The sequence below is a fragment of the Lissotriton vulgaris genome, chromosome 7 (assembly GCF_964263255.1).
Source record: "Lissotriton vulgaris chromosome 7, aLisVul1.2, whole genome shotgun sequence".
Classification (NCBI taxonomy): Eukaryota; Metazoa; Chordata; class Amphibia; order Caudata; family Salamandridae; genus Lissotriton; species Lissotriton vulgaris.
This window is the reverse complement of record NC_141695.1, coordinates 1,008,395,798-1,008,412,840: the sequence shown is the minus strand read 5'-3', so window position 1 is coordinate 1,008,412,840 and position 17,043 is coordinate 1,008,395,798. Positions and strand designations below refer to the sequence as shown.

Below are 17,043 nucleotides of genomic sequence, written 5' to 3'. Positions count from 1 at the left end.
TAGTATCCAAATCCGGCGTCATGGCCACTTTGCCTTCCAATGTGGGTCTAGGGCACTCCCCACGGAGGCACCCCCTGGCCTCTTTCTCCGGAGGCTTGTGCAGCCGACTAGCCACGAACTTCGCCACCTTATCGTCCGGGGCCCAGGCTGCGGACCACGGATGCATTATTTCATCCGGGTCCAGGATACCTGAGCCATCCCGTGGCAACTCGGCAGACGAGCTCAAAGGCCGCCAACAGCAAACTGACTCCCCATCCCCATCCAAATCCGGGGAATCCCCCGGGGACAAAGGGGCTGTCTCAGGAGCCACGACAGAGGCGGGGGCTGAAAGCTAGTCAGTGGGGACGCGGTCGCCTTTGCTAGGAAAGCGTCACGCAGACGCTCAAAGGCTCACTTGTCCACCCCCTGGGCACCCTCCGATAACCCCTCCCTGCAAGGCTTCTTGGGTGCAGGAGGGCCCTCTCCCGATAGACCTGGGAGGGAAAAAGGAAGCCCTCCCTGCGCCTGGGCAAACTTGGCGCTTTCCTCCACAATGCGCGCCGAGAGGCGCTCCTCCATAGGAGCCACCACCTCAGAAACACAACGGTAAATGGAGCTATCTACTGCCTGATAGAACTCCTCATCCTGTAGGTAGGACTGCGAGTCATCCTCATAATACTCGCCCTCCATGACGTCAAAAAACCCAACACAAGGGTCTTAAACACTACTCAACCAGCGTGGGAGTTACTGAAATTTGGGGCAGACCAGAGGACTGCAATAGGGTTTGCATGCCAGGAACTGGCAGGAATAGGGTGCACTCAACCCCCACAGCGTGCCGACCCACCTCAGAGGGACCAGGTCAGCCACCTCACAGCGCGCTACCACACCAGTTGACACACAAGTGTAGGTCCTGCCAAAAGGCGTCACACGTGGTACAACCCGCAATACAGACCCCACTGAGAGGTCATGAGGTGGCTCGAGGGCAAGGCTCCGCGGCAGTTGATCTCCTCAGCGCGGCTCCTCCGTGAAGGAAAACCGCACTGGGGATCAACGAGATGCTGCAGTGCCCTTTAGCAGTTGGCAGCGCACCGCACCTATAAACGGGAACGAGATGCGTAAGAAGCGAAAAACTGCACTTCCGCGACGCACTTGGACTCTGTGAAAGGAAACAAATACACCAGAGCCCCGCAGCCCCAATACATGCAAACAAGAAGCACACACCCCAGCAGTATCACACAACCCTGGGAGATAAGGAAAAACACTTATCTGGCTGCGTGAGCAGCGAAGAAAGAGGAGGAACATTGAGAAGGGACTCCCTATCTATGGACTATGGACATAATGGAAGTTCTCCGTGGAGACTGACCATGTTGGAATGATGGGAGTTGTAGTTCCAGAGACATTTTTTTCTCATTGTGTTTACGGATAATGCTTTGCTATGTTGTGATATAAGCATTTATTCTTTGTAAGCTTTTCTGAGGCTGCTGTGTTTTTTCTATGGTAATAAATTGCGGAGAAAGAAAAGCATAATCTGAGCCTCTGGTCCTGCCATAGAATTCACATTTGGCCAAGGTAACTTACTTGATCATCTCAGCTCTCAACTGATAGTTGCAATTGTTTTATTTCATGAAAATAAAATAGTTATGATTGTACTCTTAACATATTTAACCTATCAAAGTGCATTGTTTGAAAGAAATAGTGGTAGTGAGCTGTAAACAATGAGACTGGTTAGTTAATAAGGCAAGAGAGCTGAGCAAATAATTCAAACAGAACTGATAAAAAATAAGAATAATTCATGAATATTCCCTCTCACCACAATTCCCATCTCAGATACAAGCGAATCCTGACAGAGAGCATTTCATTTCTTGAGGGTTTTACCTTCATCTCACATATCAAGATGTAAATGCATAAATTAGTCCAAAATTTGAATTACATTTGGAATGCAATGTTTCTTACTTCATGATTTGATCAGGTACTGGTTTATTTTTTAATCTGGGTTGCTCCTCCAGAACAGGCTGTACAGTGAAACACTGAATGTCTAAAAATATGCGTTAAGGTATAATCAAATATCATTAATCTGCAAACATAAATTTAAGAATTGAGTTACCTTTTATTATGATATTCAAGCAAAAACCCTTCGTGTACATTTGTATTTAAATGTTCGCAACTTGCAAGCAGGACATAGTGTTTAATTTTTGAAGCGCTGGTGTCCAAGAAGCTAGAAGCCTGCGGCTAGTGCTGGACATTACACCAATATGAGGGCTGTACAGTCCTGATTCCACCTTAGTCCTCTTTAATCCACTGCCACACACTTCCTTCCACTTTATCTTACAACTGTAGGTTCTCGCTTTCTCCCTTGCAGATGGTTTCTTCCGTCCTTTGCCTCTTCCTTCTTTCCCCTTTTGTGCATTTCTCTCTCTTGGGGAATGTCTGATAATAAGGGCTAGACCTCAGAAATGAATTCAGTTGGTCCCCACCGGCTCCAATTAAGCACTTGACATGTCCATCAAATGCCTAAGTGTTACGTTTGTCAAAATATTGTAAAATGATGCTTTAATATGCTAACAAGCTTGCGAATGCTAAACAAATTTGGAATAGTGGAGGATGAGACGGAATAGGTTTAGATGAATGTTACAGCTGACTAAGAAACAAGTTCAAAAATACACTGAATTAGTCAGAACATCACCTAAATATGGGCTTACAGAGAGGTCATACTTTGGTATTTGTCTGTAAAGCATGTTTTTTATGTTTCCATCTTGATGTTGTCTAGGAAGGAGATAGTGAAAAAGGCACAGAACAGCTGCGGAATTAAAACAGGTCGTTCATGGAAATTGAGAATTAACCCTTTATCTTTCAACTAAGCCTTCACGTTAGCCTCAGCCACCACACTGCTCAAGCCTGGATTCCCTTCGCTGCGGCCTTGATGCTTCTTACGCATCCATCTGGATAATTCTCAATGGTAGCTGCAAAGACCAGATCATGTGAGGCCGTATGTTCTCGAGCTATCAACATGAGAAGAGTTAAGAAAATGGCTCAAACTGCTAATTTTTACAATTTATACCACTGGGGATACTCTGTTACAGGCTACAGATAATTTCTACAACCACTCTTTTCATGATCTTATTTGTACGCATTATCACTCCATTCATCATCCTCCTGCCAGTCTTTGTGATAGACTGACAACCTTCCACCTTGAGACAGTCCCCCATAAAGCAGAAAACTATAACAACATGTAAGACATTGGGTTATTGTTTGAGGGGGATGGAAGCCCAACTCAAGCAACTACCACAATCTTTGTCAGGCTGAACCACAAAAATCATCAAAAGTAAATAAATTAGCCTGGGCCTCTGGTAGCTTGCCACAAAAGCAGTCAGGCTTTACTTAGAGGCAATGTGGAAAGTATTTATGCAGTACCCAAACAGTACCAATAAATTAAAAACACAAGAAAAATTTCAAACCAATTTAATGTAATGTATTACTTGTAAAGCACACTGTTGCCAGCCGGCGTCCTGGCGCTGTATACCGCTGGGGAACCTGTCCTGGCTTTCCCTGTGGGATGGTCCCTACTGGGAATCCCCAAGGTGGAGCCAGGCATCCCCGGCGTTGATGAGGCCATTGTGGAGATTAGGCAAGCTAATGCCCAAAGTTGCCAAGTGGGACCCCAGGTTAGAGTATGCACCGAGGCAAGAATTATCAGGTCTGCTGACCCTGGTCCACAACGCTGCCGCGTCGGGAATTGAACCCTGGTCCCGGGCTGATTTCTGCTCCCGGGTCTGCCACCTCTAACCAGTGAGCCACACCACTCCACTAAGGAATGGAGCACATTTTAATCAATAAAATGATACCAGAATAGCAAAAAATCCAATCAGTTGAACCGGAGATATTACATTTTAAAATGTTATGGGAAAATAGCAACAAGAAGAAAAAAGTGCCACTCGCAGAATGTTGGACACCAGGACAGACAGGGGGAAAGTCACAAGTTGGGACCAACCGAGATGGAGGGTGGGTTGGATGCAGGGACCATGTTAGTCCCGCAGAAAAATTACCTTCTTAAGTCTGGTGCAAAGCGTTCCTTTATCGTTGGAGGAGGCAACTTTTGGGGCAAGGAGTTAATCGAGTCTTATGGATAGTTGTTGCTGTAGTGCAAAGATACAGTCATCACTGGCGCTTTGCAGTGCTGGATCATCGCAGATGGTCACTGTCAGCATGAAGTGTAGGTCTTGCATTGGTGGAAGGTCATTATCGGTATGAAGAGCAATTCTGGCTGGAGCTTCATGTTGGTTGGTGTCGCAGGTGGTCGATTTGTGACACAAAGAGTTCAATTCTCAGTCCAAACTTCAGGAGAGTTACCTTTGTCTTGAGAAGACGTTATTACTAATGCAAGCCAAGGGTCCATGACTTAGGGGCACCTCTTGGGGAGCAGGACTCACTCCAGCAGAGGCCATTTAACAGGGCTCCAGCAGGCCTAGATGGTTGTGGTTAGTTGGACTGCTGCTGGGAGGATTTTGGAAACTTGTTGTGTCCCTGTAGCTCACACAGAAAGGTAGCCAACTGGCCCTTAGTGTACTTCTGGGTAGCTGTGATCAAGGCAAGCAGGACATATCATAATTCTTCAGACAACAAGGCAGTACTTCCAGCAAAAGGGCAGTCCTGTTGGCAGCAGAACAGTCCTCTTTCACAGGTCAATGTGTGTTCTGAAGAGTGGTTCTGGAGATCTCATTTCTATAACTTGTGCCAGCCTTTGTGTGAGGGAATCCACTGCTATACTCCCAAAATTGGTCCTGGGCAGTTCCCCCCCTTTACTTGGTCTTGACTCCAAACTGTCTTTGGTGACAAAGGCAAGGGCAGGCCTCGTGTCCGATTCCTTTGTGTGTGCTGCTTGCAGGGCCCTTTGAAATGTAATCAGGGCAGGGTACAGCTTCTTCCCAGTTATTCTGCACGGACAGCTCTTTCCCCTCACACCTAGGCTTCCTGTTAGACCTGGCACCTTTGCGTGAGTCTCCCTTCCACTTTTTGCTGATGTGCCTCCGATGTTTTGCTGGTTTTCCGATACTCAGGGCACTGCGCCATGGCTGATCCATGCCGCAGTGCAAGTGCTCCCTACTGTAAAACTGTATGTGCGATTGGTATCCATGATTGGTGCATTGGATCTACTGTCAGTCCCTAGTAAAGCGCACTAGAGAGTGCCGGGGCTTGTAGATGCCAATACTGCTGGTGGGCCTGCAGCGCTGGTTGCGCCACCCACCGAAGCAGCCGTAAAGATGTGTCTGGGAACTGCGACCGCAGAACCCGCGTGCAGTCCCGTACTGTCACGCCAGCTGGGCAAGTGCCCCCACTTGCCAGCATCGACCCTTCCCTTGACTACATGTTGGTCACCCCTATGGTAGGCCTGCGGGCAGGGTGCATTGTAGGTGCAAGGTAGGACAGGCCCTGATGTGTGTGGCATGTCCTAGTAGTGACTTACAACCGAGACCGTATTTCACTATTGAAGGCTACCTGCTCCATTAGGCCAGACTGGGCTGCTGGAATTATTACACCCTATAATCCCCGCAGGCTCAAGGAGCATGGTAGTGAGTCATGTTTAGTATGCCTGAACTCAGGATGATAAAATATTTCTTGTAGTCAAGTTTATTTTAGTATCCTGGGTTTGCAAATGCTACTTTTAGAAAGTTAGCATTTGCTTGCTTAGCCATTTCAGCCCGCCTCTGCTGGTATGTGTATCTGACTGTCTGGGATGTGTGAGTGACAGGGCTGGAGGGATGACAGGTGGTGAATGCGCAGATTACACCTTAGTGGGAGGTAGGAGTGCCTCTTGACTCGAACCGTCACTGTGCTCGGCCACCACAATGCTGGCTCCACCCTCCTGGGGAGCGGCGGATGACTCTGCCGGCACCTGGCCCAGGAAGGGCGAAGCCCCCATCAACAAGGTACTCTGGCCACCCCTGTCCGGACAATGCTGGCTCCACCTCCTGTGGGGCGTCTGATGCGCCTGCCCCTCACACTGAAAGCAGAAGCCGGGGTACACCCGCCGGGGTACTCCAGAACTGAGAGTGGCTATGCAAAGGCCCCCCTGGCCTGCGAGAACAAAAGAATTGGCCTATAAAAGAAGGAGCCCGGCTCCTTGAAAGTTAGATCCGGTTTGGGCCACAGAAGGACTCTGCCCTACGAGAAGGACCGTGAGAGACAAGGAAGGGTGCTGACTCTTGCCTGTGTCTGGTGCCTTGCTGCTGAAGGAGAGGACGAAGAAAAGACGACGAAAAGACTTTTGCTCTACTTCTGCCAAACTCTGCTAAAGAGATCTCCAAGGGCTTGCAACTGAACTTGCCCCCTGACCAGCGTCCCAGGACCAGTGGACGCTACCCCCTTGGAAGAAAGCGACTGCGGGTGCTGACCCTCGCCGCAGTATCGACAGAGAGGAATCTCCTCTAAGGCATCAACGCCCTCCCGACCACCGTGACCGGGGCCCACAGCAACAGCGGGAGCAAAGCAAGGACCAGCCGCCGTTGGCCCGAACACCGCGACCGCAACTGCACAGGGAGCCCGAGAGCAAAGGGAAGGAGGATCCGTCCGGTCCGAGCTCTCGAGGAGACTGCATAGCGAGCAGTCACTCACCTGCAAGGACGGGCAGTTGCCCTACGAGAATCCACGAGGTCGGTAGCCTGCCCGACAGCCCAGCTGTGAGACCACAGCTGCACCGACAGTTGGCCGGGTACGTCCTGCACTTGGGGACCGTACTGCCACTTGTCACCGCCGCACAGCCGCCGTCTCCAGGGTCGGAGCGGACGACGAGGAGAGGACCCTGCCGCCACAGAACACCGCCGCCCCGGACGACCAGTGACCTGCTCGGCCGAAGAGCCGCAACGATCAGCGACCCCGGGAAGGCAACGCGACGTGGGACAGATCCCCTGGAAGCCGCCGGCTCCACAAGAACTTTGAGTAACACCGGCCTACGGGCCTCAAGAGAACTGCTATAAGAACTGTGGTAACCTGAATCAAGTAATCTGCAACCGTTTTCATAAAGTATATTGACTGTATTCACAAGCCTGCGTAAAATCTATATAAAGACATATATTTTTACAGAATACAGTCTGGTCTCGTTGTGTGGTGGGTTGGTTGTAACGGTGTACTATTGCAAGTGTTTAACCCTATGTGCCCCAAAGATTAGCCTACGACTGCTTAAGCCACACTACCTAGAGGGTAAGCAGAGGTTGTCTGGAAGGTAACCCTCAGCCCTGACGAGGAAGAGAGAGTCCCTGCTTGTCGCTAGTGTTGCACTGCGCCAACTAGAGCCTCCCCCTTCCTACATTGGACGCAGCGGTGAGGATTTCGAATTTACACTTGCGATATCTATACCTGAGCTTCTGACCACTACACAAGGATTACGGTCCAGTTACTTAGCCACAGACTTTGCTTTTTGAACTTTGCCGAAAGAAGATTCCGAGGGCAGAAGCCATGCCGGGCACGAAGAGCCTGGATGGAGCAGAGTCCACGACCTCCGAGGTGTTGGAGATAGAGTGGGATGCCGCAAAGCTGGACAAATACTCAAAAATGGAGCTGAAGTTTTTCTGTAGGAAACTAAAGGTTCCGCACGCTGGTTGCAAAAACAAGCCGGAGCTCTACAAGGCCCTGAAAGCCTGGGTGGAGTCCAGAAAGACCCCGGAAGAGCAAGACGTCCTAGCCGAGCAGAATACGACGGAGGAGCAGAATGCGCTTGGGGATCTGATCGATCTAGAGAGGCAAGACAGCGAGCACAGCTTGGGTAAAGGCCTGTCGCCAGAGGAGCTGGCGGACAGGAAGGAAACCCGGAATCACGAGAGAAAGTTGGCAGAAATGAAAATCCAGCTGGAGCTTGAAACCAAAAGAATGGCGCTGGAAGAGCGAAAGCACCAGATGGATTATGAGGTGAAAATGAGGGAGATAAGTCTCAAGGAGAGAGGCTTGGATCGTCCTCCCTCTGGTGGCAGCACATCGCCAGTGCAGGTAGAGTCAAGAGTGCATATCCCAAAGGACGTAGTCAAGGAGTTCTTTAAGGGGGATGACATAGGACAGTGGTTTAGGGCATACGAGGTAGCCATGTCCTCCCACCGGGTCCCTGACAAGGATTGGGGAGCGGGGTTGTGGGGAAGGTTCCTTAGCGAAGGGAGAGATACCTTGCTAGATTTGCCCGTTGAGAATCAGAGATCCTATGCCCACATGAAAGAAGCTTTAATGAACAGGTACGGGCTTACCCCTGAAATGTATAGACAAAAGTTTAGGGGATGTACTAAGCGGCCTGGGAATACGTATGTGGAGTAAGTGACTTACTTTTGCAGAGCGCTGGATGGTTGGGTGAAAGGTAACAAAGTTAATGATTTTCAAGGTCTCTTTGATTTAATTGCATGGGAGCACTTGTCTGATCACTGTTTTCCTGAGTTACGCCAACACCTGATCGATAGCAAGCTGTCCAACCCGAGGAAGCTTGCTGAGGAGGCGGACCGCTGGCTCAGCACCAGGGTCCACAAGGGTCCCGTGGGAGATTCCGCCAAGAGTGGGCAGGGTCCCCAGCAGAAGAGTGGGGGGGACAAGGGGGGAAAACAGAAAGGGTTCCAAAAAGGCCCCCAAAGTAGTTCCCAAGGGAATCCGCAGCAGGGTTCTCAGCCTCCCCCACCCCCGAAGCAGAATGGGGCCCCGACAGGTAAACTTGTTCCAAAGGGGCCCTTCAATTGTTTCAAATGTGGCGAGCCTGGGCACATATCCAGTGACCCCAAGTGTCGCCTATTTGGAAAACCCGCACCCACTGGTGCTCCGCCCCGACAGGTGACTAGCGTTCACCTAGGAGAAGAAATGATGGTCCCGGGGGGTGGAGATCCCGTTCACATGACCCTGGTCTCGTTAGGAGACAGCGAGATGATCCCTACGAACTACCTGCCCTCTAACACTAAAAAATATGGGCAGGTGGTGATCATCAATGGTAAGGAAGCCGAGGCTCTTAGAGACACAGGAGCCAGTGTGACTGCAGTGAGGCAGCACCTGGTGTCTCAGGAGCAGGTTGTACCCCATGCCTACTGTAGGGTTATCAACGCTGATAATTCTGAGAGTCAGTGTCCGATGGCTCAAGTTCCCTTCGAGTGGGGGGGGGGGTCTCTGGTACTCTGCAGGTCTGTGTGAGAAAAACCATGCCTGTTGACTGTTTGCTAGGGAACGAATCGGAGCACTCCCCTTGGGAAAAGGTGGAGAAGACGACTCACCTGCGGATGGTGGGTCTGCCTGACTGGGCATGCGTGACCACCCGGTCGATGGCAGCCAGTAGGGGTGATGGAGAGGCCCAGGAACCGGCCTTAGGGAGAAGGCGCCGGGGGCGCGGGAAACCGGCCCCTGAAGTTCCTACGGTCCAGGAGGAAGCAGACCTTGAGGGGGATGCCCTGGAGCCTACAGGGGAACAGATCGCCGAACTGGGGGACCTGCCTGAGCTGACCCATTGGCAGCAAGAAGGAGGACCCTCCAGGGAGGAATTCTGCAAGGAGCAGAAAGAATGCCCTTCTCTCGTGGGTATGCGGCAGCAGGCTGCAGACCAGGCCAATGGTGTTCAGGCCAAAACACATTACGTGTACTGGGAGAACGACCTCCTGTATTCGGAGCCTAAGGCTGCTGAACCTGGGTCAGCCCGTGTGCTGGTGGTACCCCAGAAATTCAGAGCCTTCCTACTGGGTCTGGCTCATGATGTGCCTTTAGCAGGACATTTGGGGATGACAAGACCTATGACAGGCTTGTCACCCACTTTTACTGGCCCCAGATGCATAAAAGTTCCGATGCTTATTGCAGAACCTGTCCAACTTGCCAGGCAAGTGGGAAGACGGGAGGGAAGAACAAGGCTCCCCTCCAACCCTTCCCTGTGGTCGGTACGCCATTCCAGCGAGTGGGTATTGACATCGTTGGGCCTCTGGACCCCAAGACAGCCATGGGCAACAGGTTCATCCTGGTCTTGGTGGACCATGCCACCCGGTACCCTGAAGCCATCCCTCTGAGGACAGTGACGGCTCCCGTGGTGGGGCGTGCACTGATGGGAATTTTCTCACGAGTAGGATTCCCTCTAGAGGTGGTGAGCGACAGGGGGACCAATTTCATATCGAAATATATGAAGTCCCTGTGGCAGGAGTGTGGCGTAAAGTACAAGTTCACCACACCCTACCATCCCCAAGGTAACGGGTTGGTTGAAAGATTCAACCGAACCCTGAAAGGCATGATCATGGGCCTGGAAGGTCCGATGAGGCGTAAGTGGGACGTCCTCTTACCATGCCTGCTTTTTGCATATCGCGAGGTACCACAGAAGTCCCTAGGGTTCAGCCCCTTTGAACTGCTGTACGGCCACCCCGTGAGAGGACCACTGAGTTTGGTAAAGGAAGGCTGGGAGCAATCTCCCAGGAAACCTCCCCAGAATGTATATAGCTACATGCTGGCCTTCAGAAACCAAACCAGGCGCTTCAGACAACTTGCCGAGGCAAATCTGGAAGCGAGCCAGGAGGAAATGAAGCGGTGGTACGATCAGAATGCCACGCTGGTCGAGCTTCAGCCTGGACAGGAGGTGTATGTCCTGGCCCCAGTGGAGCCCTGTGCCCTTCAGGATAAGTGGACAGGACCATTTGAGGTTGTGGAGCGCAAGAGCCCTGTGACATACTTGGTGGACATGAAGACGCCCAGGAACCCTTTGCGGGTCCTACATGTCAACCGCCTCAAGCCCCACTTGCGAAGGTCCGAAGTGGGCATGTTGTTGGCAACCGATGACGGAATGGAGGAGGAGTCGGAGCCTCTTCCTGACCTCTTGGTGGCCTGTGAAAAAGATGGGTCAGTGGATGGAGTTAACCTCTCACCCACCCTGACCGCCGAACAACAGGAGGACTGCCGCCAGTTGCTGGGGCAGTTTCCAGACCTGTTCTCCCTGGTTCCGAGTGTCACAGATTGGTGCGTCCATGATGTGGACACTGGAGACAGCTTACCTGTGAAGCATAAGGCTTACAGGGTGACTGACAGGGTCCGGGCCTGCATCAAGGAGGAGGTCTCCAAGATGCTTGCCCTCGGGGTGATTGAGTCTTCCAGCAGTCCTTGGTCCAGCCCCGTGGTCTTGGTTCCGAAGGCTGCTGCGCCGGGAGCCACACCCGAACTCCGGTTCTGTGTGGACTACAGAGGACTCAATTCAGTCACGAAGACTGACGCGCACCCCATCCCCAGAGCTGACAAGCTCATTGATCGGCTAGGGGCTGCCCGGTTCCTCAGCATGTTTGATTTAACGTCTGGGTACTGGCAGATCGCCTTGACCGATGGGGCAAAGGAGAGGTCGGCATTCTCTACACCAGATGGGCATTTCCAGTTCCGGGTTATGCCATTTGGAATGAAGAATGCCCCTGCCACCTTTCAGAGATTGGTCAACCAGGTGTTGGCTGGACTGGACGAGTTCAGTGCCGCCTACCTGGATGACATCGCAGTGTTCAGCGGTACCTGGCCAGAACACCTGCGACACCTCTGGGAAGTGTTGATGGCCCTGCGCAGAGCAGGCCTCACAATCAAGGCAAGCAAGTGCCAGATTGGGCAGGGTTCAGTGGTGTACTTGGGACACCAGGTTGGGAGTGGCAAGGTAGCCCCCTTGCAGCCCAAAATCGAGACCATCCTGGCTTGGGAACCCCCCAAGACCCAGACGGCAGTGAGAGCCTTCCTGGGGCTCACTGGGTATTACAGGAGGTTTGTCAAGGGCTATGGCACGATCGTGACCCCCTTGACAGAGCTGACTTCGAAGAAGCAGCCCAGGAATGTGATTTGGACTGACACCTGTCAGAAGGCTTTTGACACCCTGAAGACTGCCATGTGCACGGCGCCCGTGCTCCTGGCTCCGGATTTCTCCAAGGAATTCATAGTGCAAACAGACGCTTCAGAGCATGGTGTAGGGGCTGTTCTTTCACAGATGACTGAGGAGGGCTTTGACCAACCCGTAGCCTTCATAAGTCGGAGGTTACTTCCACGGGAAAGTAGGTGGAGTGCAATAGAGCGTGAAGCATTTGCTGTGGTCTGGGCGCTGAAGAAGCTAAGACCCTACTTGTTTGGGTCTCACTTCCGAGTTCAGACGGACCACAGGCCCCTCAGATGGTTGATGCAAATGAGGGGTGAGAACCCGAAACTGTTGAGGTGGTCCATTTCTCTACAGAGTATGGACTTTACGGTGGAACACCGCCCTGGCACCGATCACGCCAACGCTGACGGTCTGTCCAGATTTTTCCGCCTTAGTGATGTGGAACTCCCTGGGGAAGGGTAGTTCCCCCCACATTTCAGCTGGAGGGGACACATGTTAGACCTGGCACCTTGGCGTGAGTCTCCCTTCCACTTTTTGCTGATGTGCCTCCGATGTTTTGCTGGTTTTCCGATACTCAGGGCACTGCGCCACGGCTGATCCGTGCCGCAGTGCAAGTGCTCCCTACTGTAAAACTGTATGTGCGATTGGTATCCATGATTGGTGCATTGGATCTACTGTCAGTCCCTAGTAAAGCGCACTAGAGAGTGCCGGGGCTTGTAGATGCCAATACTGCTGGTGGGCCTGCAGCGCTGGTTGCGCCACCCACCGAAGCAGCCGTAAAGATGTGTCTGGGAACTGCGACCGCAGAACCCGCGTGCAGTCCCGTACTGTCACGCCAGCTGGGCAAGTGCCCCCACTTGCCAGCATCGACCCTTCCCTTGACTACATGTTGGTCACCCCTATGGTAGGCCTGCGGGCAGGGTGCATTGTAGGTGCAAGGTAGGACAGGCCCTGATGTGTGTGGCATGTCCTAGTAGTGACTTACAACCGAGACCGTATTTCACTATTGAAGGCTACCTGCTCCATTAGGCCAGACTGGGCTGCTGGAATTATTACACCCTATAATCCCCGCAGGCTCAAGGAGCATGGTAGTGAGTCATGTTTAGTATGCCTGAACTCAGGATGATAAAATATTTCTTGTAGTCAAGTTTATTTTAGTATCCTGGGTTTGCAAATGCTACTTTTAGAAAGTTAGCATTTGCTTGCTTAGCCATTTCAGCCCGCCTCTGCTGGTATGTGTATCTGACTGTCTGGGATGTGTGAGTGACAGGGCTGGAGGGATGACAGGTGGTGAATGCGCAGATTACACCTTAGTGGGAGGTAGGAGTGCCTCTTGACTCGAACCGTCACTGTGCTCGGCCACCACAATGCTGGCTCCACCCTCCTGGGGAGCGGCGGATGACTCTGCCGGCACCTGGCCCAGGAAGGGCGAAGCCCCCATCAACAAGGTACTCTGGCCACCCCTGTCCGGACAATGCTGGCTCCACCTCCTGTGGGGCGTCTGATGCGCCTGCCCCTCACACTGAAAGCAGAAGCCGGGGTACACCCGCCGGGGTACTCCAGAACTGAGAGTGGCTATGCAAAGGCCCCCCTGGCCTGCGAGAACAAAAGAATTGGCCTATAAAAGAAGGAGCCCGGCTCCTTGAAAGTTAGATCCGGTTTGGGCCACAGAAGGACTCTGCCCTACGAGAAGGACCGTGAGAGACAAGGAAGGGTGCTGACTCTTGCCTGTGTCTGGTGCCTTGCTGCTGAAGGAGAGGACGAAGAAAAGACGACGAAAAGACTTTTGCTCTACTTCTGCCAAACTCTGCTAAAGAGATCTCCAAGGGCTTGCAACTGAACTTGCCCCCTGACCAGCGTCCCAGGACCAGTGGACGCTACCCCCTTGGAAGAAAGCGACTGCGGGTGCTGACCCTCGCCGCAGTATCGACAGAGAGGAATCTCCTCTAAGGCATCAACGCCCTCCCGACCACCGTGACCGGGGCCCACAGCAACAGCGGGAGCAAAGCAAGGACCAGCCGCCGCTGGCCCGAACACCGCGACCGCAACTGCACAGGGAGCCCGAGAGCAAAGGGAAGGAGGATCCGTCCGGTCCGAGCTCTCGAGGAGACTGCATAGCGAGCAGTCACTCACCTGCAAGGACGGGCAGTTGCCCTACGAGAATCCACGAGGTCGGTAGCCTGCCCGACAGCCCAGCTGTGAGACCACAGCTGCACCGACAGTTGGCCGGGTACGTCCTGCACTTGGGGACCGTACTGCCACTTGTCACCGCCGCACAGCCGCCGTCTCCAGGGTCGGAGCGGACGACGAGGAGAGCACCCTGCCGCCACAGAACACCGCCGCCCCGGACGACCAGTGACCTGCTCGGCCGAAGAGCCGCAACGATCAGCGACCCCGGGAAGGCAACGCGACGTGGGACAGATCCCCTGGAAGCCGCCGGCTCCACAAGAACTTTGAGTAACACCGGCCTACGGGCCTCAAGAGAACTGCTATAAGAACTGTGGTAACCTGAATCAAGTAATCTGCAACCGTTTTCATAAAGTATATTGACTGTATTCACAAGCCTGCGTAAAATCTATATAAAGACATATATTTTTACAGAATACAGTCTGGTCTCGTTGTGTGGTGGGTTGGTTGTAACGGTGTACTATTGCAAGTGTTTAACCCTATGTGCCCCAAAGATTAGCCTACGACTGCTTAAGCCACACTACCTAGAGGGTAAGCAGAGGTTGTCTGGAAGGTAACCCTCAGCCCTGACGAGGAAGAGAGAGTCCCTGCTTGTCGCTAGTGTTGCACTGCGCCAACTAGAGCCTCCCCCTTCCTACACTTCCTTTGCCCAAATGTCTGGAAGGAAGACCCAACCCACAATAGGAGAGCCTTTCACAATCATGAGACACAGGACACTGGCAGAAAGATACAAATGGTTTAGGCAGAAAAATGGCAAGTTTATAAAGGTGCCATTTCCAAGGTTGTAACTAAAACTCTTACTTCACCATTAAAGAGGGGTTTAAATTACCTTTAATTTGAGTGTAAACAGCATATCTCTTTCTTCTCCCAATCTGAAGACATCACTTATTAAGTGTAATAGGGCAACCTAGTGATAGTCAATGGGAGAGATAGGCTGTAAACAGTGAACAATGACTGAAGGAGATTTTCACTATTAAGACAAGTAAAACCTAAACACAGATGCCCTCTGTTGTAATGTGCATTACATGTTTCCTTTGGTTTGTACTGTGACATACTGCCATTCTAATTCCTTGTACATTCTTACTCCTCATGATTCCATGTCTCAGATGAGTCTTGGAGCCTGAAGGAGTTGGCAGAGTTTGTAGACGGCTGTTGGTGATGTTTCCCAATAAATCTTCATTAAGAGCTATTCTGGTGTTATAGCTTCTTTTTACCACCCTGCCTTTTAAATACCAATCACCCTGCACTATGAGTTTCCTTGGCCTACTTAAGAGGTGCATTATAAGTATTAAAAAGGAAAGTTCAGCCCAGGCAAAAGGTTCAGTTTGCCAGGCCAAAATGGCACTTCAGAACTGCCATACATGCTGCAGTGGCAGGCTACTTTAGTACGTGGCACAATGAGTGCTGCAGCCAAATAGTAGCATTTCAATTATAGGCCCTGGGTACATATGCCAACATTTACCAGGGACCTAGAAGTAAATTACATGAGCCAATTAGTTGTGCCAACTTTATCATGTTTTAGGGAGGGAGCACAAGCACTTTAGCACTATTTAGCTGGATAAAGTGCGAAAAGTCCTAATGAAACAAAAACAAGTCCAGCTAAAATGGGGGGAGGGGGGGGGGGTGAAGGCAAATGTTTTAGGGTAATACCAGGACAAGGATGTATTTTCTAACACAACTATTTTTAGACCCAATCTGCCCCATTGCACATTGTATAAGGGAGGGGATAAACTTTTTTTCTGTTTATTCCTGTGCACTAGAGGGACGAGCTGCTCTATTGTAGATATCTTGTAGGTATTCTCCCAGCTTATTGATTCAGTGTTTTTCTTTAGGTTTCTAGAGTCATGTGTAGGCTGAAAATTTAGCCACCATGAACAATTTGCATTATTTTAATATTCAATATCTTTTTTAAATTGTAACTTAAATGTACATTTTTACAATGAATGATTACCTTTATGTGACACGTTTTGTAATATAGATGTGGTGAAGTAAATTCGGCTGTCAGAAAACTTAGCAGAGAATGGTGATGAAGAAGCTGTCAATTATTCGCAGGCATTAAGCAAAGTGTTTTGGCAGTCAGTGGTATTTGAGGAGCTGTCAATAACCTGCAGTTAGTAAGCATCGAATTTAATGGTTATTATAATCTGATAATAATATTGAAGGAGTTTCATAGCACATGCTATAGAATCTGAGTTTCCGGAGTGCTTTTCACATGGAAATTTCACAGGCAGAAACAAACTATTCCATGATTGAAAAAGAATCATTGTCTTGCACATGAGCAAAACTACATTTAAACTGTTTCTTTGCTGGGTACCGTTTATTGTAAGGAGTAATCAGCACCCATTGGACATTGTCTTTTCATGCAATGGTAGTGAGAAGGCTGCACTTTACATGAGTATGTAAATGGAAGGACTGGTCCATTTCAACGTTTCTGTGGAATATCTTCTAGGAGCCCAAAAAATGACCACTTAATATTTGTTAATCGCAAAGAAGTGGATGAAAACCATGGGGCTATGTGCATAGGTGAAATGTTGTGGAAAAAGATGAGTGGTTAGAAGCAACAGAGACTGAAGAAGTGTTGATATAGGTGAAACATTACAAAGTGGAAGGATGGCACAATTATAATGCATTGACAACATTGAATTATAAAGTGTCCCTGTAGGCTTTGCTGAGAGAAATGCTACATTCTCATCATACTCCACCCAATTGTGTGACCAATCAATGTGTGAACATCTGTAGCCTTAAAAGGGTGTGTGTGCCAGGAAATTAGGTCTGACATGGTTGAAATGTATTACATGCAGGAGGGTGGTTTACTGAGTTGAGGCCTTCATCCTTTTGTTGATGTCATTGGCTGGCGATAGAGTTCTCTGTGGAACTAGTGGATTTGCTAGAAAGTTATGGAAACAGAGCAAAAATGCAGAGGCAACCCTGGAGCAAAATTTCAAACCCATGAAGAGGTCTTACTTTGCCCATTCGCTGGAGCAAAAAGCTTCTTCTGGATATTACCCTTAGGCAGAATTGCACTACAGATTAGTAGATTTTTTCGAAGACAGAAGCTTGTT

General features: G+C 50.6%; 1 protein-coding gene across 1 annotated transcript in view; it reads right to left on the bottom strand.

Moving 5' to 3' along the window:
* Nucleotides 1-17,043, bottom strand: part of DOCK2 (dedicator of cytokinesis 2) — a 2,333,210-nt gene that overhangs the window by 112,023 nt on the left and 2,204,144 nt on the right. Inside the window, exon 42 of the mRNA XM_086931425.1 lies at nt 1,933-2,014. Within this exon, the coding sequence (XP_086787551.1) occupies nt 1,933-2,014 (82 nt within the window). The remainder of the gene's footprint in view (nt 1-1,932; nt 2,015-17,043) is intronic.